At 39.0% G+C, this 7,278-nt stretch overlaps 1 protein-coding gene across 1 annotated transcript; it reads right to left on the bottom strand.

Annotated features, from left to right (window-relative positions):
- Positions 1-609: 609 nt before the first annotated feature.
- Positions 610-4,828, bottom strand: LOC134845645 (sortilin-related receptor-like). Its single transcript, XM_063862662.1, has 6 exons — positions 4,476-4,828; positions 4,003-4,313; positions 3,592-3,716; positions 3,007-3,201; positions 1,935-2,386; positions 610-1,783 (listed from the first exon to the last, which is right to left on the bottom strand). The coding sequence occupies exons 1-6, from the start codon at positions 4,476-4,478 to the stop codon at positions 638-640; spliced, it is 2,232 nt and encodes a 743-aa protein (XP_063718732.1). The 5' UTR covers positions 4,479-4,828; the 3' UTR covers positions 610-637.
- Between the last annotated feature and the right edge of the window lie 2,450 nt (positions 4,829-7,278).

The following is a 7,278-nucleotide window of genomic DNA, read 5'->3' as shown; positions in this document are numbered from 1 at the left end:
AACAAACGATTAATTAGGTCCCCCGACTGAAACTTTCGAAGGCTGTAGAGCGTGGGTTCAACTGAGAAGAGACTAGCGAAATACGCTGGCACATAAAACACCAACTGGTTTGTTCATTAGAACATTTTTTGAAAAACGGAGCAGAGGAACATTTTTTGAAAAACGGAGCAGAGGAGAAAATGGAAGTTTTTCTGAAGAGACGCTAACAAAAACAGCAAATCTCATATATTCTCATAATACCTGTTTTTTTAACAGTACCTAGCACTTAAAATAAAGCAACAATATTAAATTGCTATGCTCAAATAGGCTCAAATGTGATTTAATTGAAACCATAGAGCCACCAAATGAGCACTTTTATTCGCAACTTAGGTTATAAAAAAATGTTTCGTAAACTACGTTTCGCTTGCGTAAAAACGCGCACTTGTATTTGTATCAGCAGGGGCATAAAATGAAAATCGATTACAATCACCTGTACGCACGCTTTCTTAATTCCCTGTCGAAAACACAGAAACCAATGGTACTACTACATGGGCATCTCGTACCTAACCACAAGTCAAATTTTCCTCGTCTGCCTGTATGTTTCCCACTTTCTTCAAAACTATTGGGATATGAACAATAAATTACTTAGTTTGATAAATTATCCTTTGTATGGTGTTTCTTTATTATACTTCTTATGATATCTATCAAGTTTCTCATTATTCCAACTGGATCTGTACTGCAACTTGCCTTGCTTTTCCTCCTTTTTCGTGTCAGTCGGAACACTCAGTTCTTCCGTTACCATAGACTGCAGTTTCGATCCTGCATCATCGATTAGGAAAGTCAAAGACGCGATTACATAATCGAATTTCTGAACTGAAACAATCAGTTGTTTCAATTGGTCGTCCAAACTGTACAGCATTTCGATAAACTCGTGAACTTTCTCACGAGGTACATCATTTTGCACCATTGAAAGTGCAGTGAAGACTTCACGCATGGAACGCTTCTTATTCTGCATGCCGGCAAAGTATCCGTGGTCCTTACAAGTCGAGAAATCGTAATGCAACATCTTAGTTATGGCGCTTAACGTCTGAACTGAGTCGGTAGCTTTTTCTCTCAAGTATTTAACACGGTTAACCAAATCGTCGTAAGCCTCGCTTGCTTCTGTCCGTTCGATGATGTACCTTTTCTGTCTTGGGACATTTTGTTTAGCTGGAGTTTCAGAGCGAATGTACACAGGAAGTGTTTCATCTGTCAATCTCAACTCCATCATTACAGACATAAATTGACTCAGAACTTGTCGTTGAGAAACAATGGAGATTAAAAACTTCTGTGCCTCCTCGACTAATTTCTGCGCATCTGGATCATGAGCTTCAACGTCGATATGAAAAGGCGAATCTTGAACCCCGAACGCAGAAGTTAACTTATCAACCAAAGCAGCAAAGTATATTTGGAAGCTATCCATTTGTGTGTAGGTTTCTTTAATCAAGCTTGTTACGAACACTGTTTGGTCCATAAGGTGACTCGTGCTTTGTAAATTAGTTCGGCATTTCGTGCATTCGATTTCATCTTCACCATGCTTACAGTCCCAAGTGGAGTCGCAAATTTTTTCAACCGGGACGCACTTGTTACCGCATAGGATCCCGCTACAGAAGCAGTAGCCGTTAGTGTATGACTCATCGTGGTTGTCGGCACAGTCCTGCTTCCCATCGCAGAATTGGTCGTAAGAAATACATTCATCGGTGGTAAGGCAGAGTTCGTACTTCCCCCGTGGACAATTATTAGGACATGCAACTTCATCTTCACCCTAAAATCACCCTCGATTTAGGCATTTCGATTCAATATTAACTAGGAAAAAGGCATCACACAAAATTAACTTTGAACTTGCGCAACAAATGTAATCGAGAAGCCTCAGTAAAACCGTTGAAGTTAAACATAGGATTGTAGGCCTAACTAACCCTGAAGCACTGTTCAATGCCATCGCACACTTCGCTTGTTTTGATGCAATGCTTGTCTGAACACTCAAACTCATCCGACTCACACTCGTGGATCTTCTCGGAACCCGAACCTTCCTGGAAACACATCGCCGGCTTCTCATCCTCGCCATCTTTGCAGTCGTAAGTGCCATCACAAATCCATTCATCAGGGATACACCGCAAATTGGAAGCATTCAGGTGGTTTCGGATACCCGACGTGCATCTGAAGTCGTTTCCAGGTTTGCAAGAGCAGATGTTCTCGTCAGATTTGTCACCGCAATTATCAACGTAATCGCACACCTTTGCACGGGAAATGCACTCTCCATTTTTGCACTTGAAATCGCCACTGTTTGCACACTCTTCGCACCACATTTCGTCCGAGCCGTCAAGGCATTGCGGCTCTCCGTCACAGAGGTCAAACACGAGCACACAACCTTAAACATTTTTAATATATTTTAGCTTATGTAAACTGAGTTTCAAATTTCATGAAATGAGGGTGCTAATTTTCAGCCAACTTTGATAACGTAAGAAAAACTCATTACTCCCTTTCAGCCTTGATTCAGGTTTAAATTTAAAAAAATTGTCTGTCGAGAAATGGGTCAATTCAGTAGCGGATTTAGGGGGAGGGGGGAGGGGCGGACGCCCCCCTCAGAAATTCGACCGCCTGCCGACATAAAGGGTCCACCCTTTGTACTATTTTGAGATATCCATTTTTGGCTGACTTAATTTTTTCTGAAGGCGCCTTCTTATTTTGAGGGGGGAGCGTGCGCCGAAAAATCTTTTTTGGTCGAAACTTTCCAAAGTGCTTACAAACGCCTTCTTTCAAAAATTTGCCTGCAGCGCTGAAAATTTCGTCAAATTAGGGGCTTTATAACGGCTTGGGAGAGCTCAGAAAACCATTTTGGTCGACCTAAAAAAAAAGGCCGAGAAAAATTAAAATTTTTCGAAAATCCCCCCCTCGCGAAATTCCTAGATCCGCGCCTGGATCTTAAAAACATATATATATAAAAATATATACGAAAATAAATTTCATTGAGCTGATATTTGAGCCGACCTAGGTTGTCCTGGCATGGAAAGTGGAATGGCTCGCAAGGTTCACATCCCACTTCATCCGACAAGTCTCCACAGTCGCTGAAGCCATCGCACAGTTTGTCAGAGGTCACCATCAACTCTCCACTTTGACACGTGAATGCATTCGGATGTCGTGAGTTGCAGTTGATCTCGTCAGAGAAGTCACCGCAGTCATTATCTAAATCGAACAATCAAAACCAAGAACGTGGAACCTCAAAGGTACCTAAAAGTACTTACCACCATCACTCAAACCATTTATGCAACTTTAATACAAATTATTTTGGAAGTCTTACAGAATCTAGTTGATACGATGCTAACTCTTTCCAGTGGCTTCCAAAATAACTTGTATTAGACCATTTTCACCGATCTATGGAACCCCCTATGGTATCTACTAAAGAATCTCCCCCTTTGAATTAAGTAAATTAGCACACAGGCTTTGTAAAGAAAACTCTTATTTCGCTGCATTCTGTCTTCAAAAATTAGCTCTGATTTTGAAAGGGCAAGTTGTTAAGGATCTCCAACCGAAGTTATCATTTAACTCCACAATAAGACCAAATTGGAGATCTACCTTCGTCGCACACGAACACTGGATCGATACATCTATCACTCTTGCATTGGAACAGTCCTCTCGCCTCACAGTCACTACACTCCCTCTCGTCCGATGAGTCACTGCAGTCTGCGAATGAGTCACACCTGAAATAACGCTTCATTTTTGGTTTTTCATGCGTAGTTAGGTATGCTCCCTAAACAAACAATGGGGGGATCACATTTGCATTATTTCTCGGAACTCACATTTAGGAATATCGCTATGGGTGGGGTTGGAACCTGGTTTAACTAGCAGAGCATCCGATAAACTTTTCTACAACCAAAAAGCTCAGAAAACCTGGATTTGCATAAAACGGTATTTCGGAAGCTCCAACTTTATAGTATTTTTATGGATGCTCAAAATATAAGGAATTGATCAATTAAGCGACCATACCTGTACTTCATATCCACACACAGCCCATCCTCGAGACACTCGAACTGTTTACCCTCGGCACAGCACGACTGTCTTTCATCCAGACCCGACTCCAGGCAATCCACTTCTCCATCACAAATCCAACTGGCCGAAACGCACTTAGCAACCGACTCCTGACAGTCGAATAGACCTGGTTTGCACAGGGGAAAATCGTGGACCGTGCTATTCTTCGAATGAGTTGCAGTCGACAAGGACCACATGGCGATGAACATAGTAATGACGGTTGGCACCATCATCGTGCGAAGCAAGTCTTCCTTCCTACTGCGGCAAATCTGAAAATTTGAAATTTCTGACTGTGATTTAACTTTTTTCAATGAATCGAAATCAAGATATCGGTAGTATCAAGGGTCAACTATTTTCGCTTGATTTTTCAAAAAATATCGCGTTTTCTATTTTTTTGCGAAAGTAATCGATTGCAACAAGATTCCACTCACCATTTTCGTTCGTTTGTTGGTTTGTCTGCTTTATTGGTTTCAGAATTAGCTTGGTTTTGCTACGACGACACCGACGACGAATGATTCACTGCGAATGCGGCTAATTGGCAAACCGAAGAGATTGACCTTGGAGTTTCAGTCAAAAGGGCAGGTCGATTAGGAATTAATATAGTTGGAATTGAATCACTCAAAGGTCAGCGAAGTCGAATGAAGTAAGCAAAGCGTGAAAAACGCAGCAGCGATTGTACGAAAACTGTATCGTTATTTTAAAGCGCGGATGACTGATGACGAAATTTTAAGGCACTGTGACTAAATGTGGCCTAAGAGTAACTAACAGAAAAGGAAGAATTAACTGTCGAGTAATTATTGATCAATGATTGAATTATGTGTGTTGGATAATCGGCTCAACTGCTGTCTGGTAGCCCTCCCTCCCCCATTTAGACGATTAGTCATCGCTGATATTCCTCTATAAGTCATATTACCAGTAGAAATATCAGGAAGCAGCATTCTATCTGCCCTGTCTTGTTTGTCTATCAGACTCAGATCTCGCAAAGCAACGATTAAAGGTCTTCGCAATGTTTTAGATGACTTTCTTCTATCGGCATTGGCGGCCAATAGTTTGGACATCTCCACTGAATACTGGAAACGTCTTGTTTCTCGGACTAAACTCTTCTCCTCTTTTTGGAATTTAGCCTGGACCATGTTTCGAGTGTTCCAGGCGCGCTTGCGCTTCTTTCGTTTGCGACGTTTTCCAGTAACCTAGGAAAAAATGATTCGGGTGCATAAATTGGCAAAATGTGCGATAATTGAACCAGAAAAGCACGCACTCCAGAAACTCATTCGGTATCAGAAAAATTTTGAAGCTTTGCAGTCTGTTAGACTGGCTTTTTTAGCTGAACTCTGCCCCGATTTAATTAAATTTGCTAATCGCAATCGAAAACATAGCCAACAGACATTTGAAAAAGATTCAATGAACGCAAAAAAAAACTGAAAAGCACGGAAAAAAAAATCTGAAAAAAACTGCCTTGTTCTTTTTGAAATAATCTCAACTTTCAGATTTCAAAAAAACAGATGTCCTGAAAACTCATTGAACTTTAAGAACAATTTCTGATAGGCACATTTTTGATTAAAAAAATAACACAATTTGAGAAAATTGGATCATTAAGTATAATTTTTATTTCGCTGGGAAATCTCAAAACTACCATTTCGAAACTAGAATTTGATCGATCACGTTTTTCGTGATCATTACAATTTTGCCATTCGATTGCCAATTTTGTCTTCCTTTTAACAAAGGAAATGAACTGAAATTTAAAAAAATCAAACCGCTAAAAAGTAAATTTGAACCTGAACAAATTTTGAGAATTTTCGGAAAAATGAAAAAAATAATAATCGCGACCTTAATAAGTGTCTGAACTACGTTCATCGAGTCTTAATAACAGAGGTGAAGCTGCAATTCGCAAACACAAGCAAAAGAGTGGCAATCAAGACAATTTAAAATAGCAAGAAAATACAAAAAATGGAAATAGGCATCGATAAAAAAGCAATATAAATGGCAAAAGTTGAGCTTTCAAATTCCACGCAAAAGCAAGATAAGTAAATAAACACTTAAAATAAAATGTCACCTACGGGATAACATGGACCAAAAACAAGATGCAAAAACACATGATTGTCACTCATGTACTGAAACTGAGTAATTTGGAAAAAAGTGCTCCATCGATTGGAAAAAAGTTTTTTTTTTCCATTGAGTGGGATGAAGAAAAACTCAAAAGAATAGATTCTAATTGCCTGATGAAATTATGCAAACAAGATTTTTGTCCAGTTACACGTGGTCTTGCTTGACACTTGACTTATGATTGACTCCTGGTGAAATGTCATATTTAGTTAGAGAGCAACCGAAAGCTGAAGTTTCTCGTAGCTCATTCCACAATGCTAGATGCGAGTGATTCAATGTGAAATACCTTTTATTCACAAGTGACATTCATATGCGAATCCCTAACTAGCTTAAAAGACGCCCAAATATTCCCGGTCGAAACAAAAAAAGCAACAGCAGCAGAGCAAAAGGTTGCGATATGCAAAGATTTCGATTTATTTTTGTATAATTTGCTTCTATATCAGGTTTTCGAAAATTTTGTTGAGCTTTATTTTTTTCGGTCGACCAAATTGATTTTTCGAGCTCCCCGAAATCACTATAAAGACCCTTTTTGAGAAAACTGGGTCAATAGTTCAATTTTTTATTTCGCTGGAAAAACTGAAAATTAAATTCCGTTTTCAAAACAGTAATCAATCGCGTTTTTCGTGCTCTTTACACTTTTGCTGTTGATAGTAGAGTTTGCCTTCTTTTTAACAAAGGAAATGAGCTGAACTTAAAAGAAATCGAAAGACAAACCGCCTGAGCAGACTTTTCCTGAACAAGCAAACGAAAAAAAAAATCATCACGACCTATATAAGAGTCTGCATTAACTCTTGATAATAAAATCGAACAGAACAGAAAATTTAAAATTCAGACATGCCCAAAATAAGCCTATAGTTGGAGCAATCACTGAGTTGACCAATTGATTTCTAAACAAGCTGTTAATCTGAAATTAGATCTCTGATTCGATTTGATAACGCTTGCTTATCGCAAGCGTAAATAACCAAATATAAAAAAAATATATACATATTTTCTACCAATAAAAATTTTTATAAATCTAATAGCCACCTGCTCGCCGATCATTCAATCACCGTTAGAGTTTGTTTTGTAGGTAAAATTTTTAAACCACTCTTATGTCCGCACATAATTTTTTTTGTAACTTTTTATTGCATT

The sequence above is a fragment of the Symsagittifera roscoffensis genome, chromosome 5 (genome assembly GCF_963678635.1).
Source record: "Symsagittifera roscoffensis chromosome 5, txSymRosc1.1, whole genome shotgun sequence".
Taxonomy (NCBI): domain Eukaryota; kingdom Metazoa; phylum Xenacoelomorpha; order Acoela; family Convolutidae; genus Symsagittifera; species Symsagittifera roscoffensis.
This window is presented reverse-complemented; position numbering and strand designations above follow the sequence as displayed.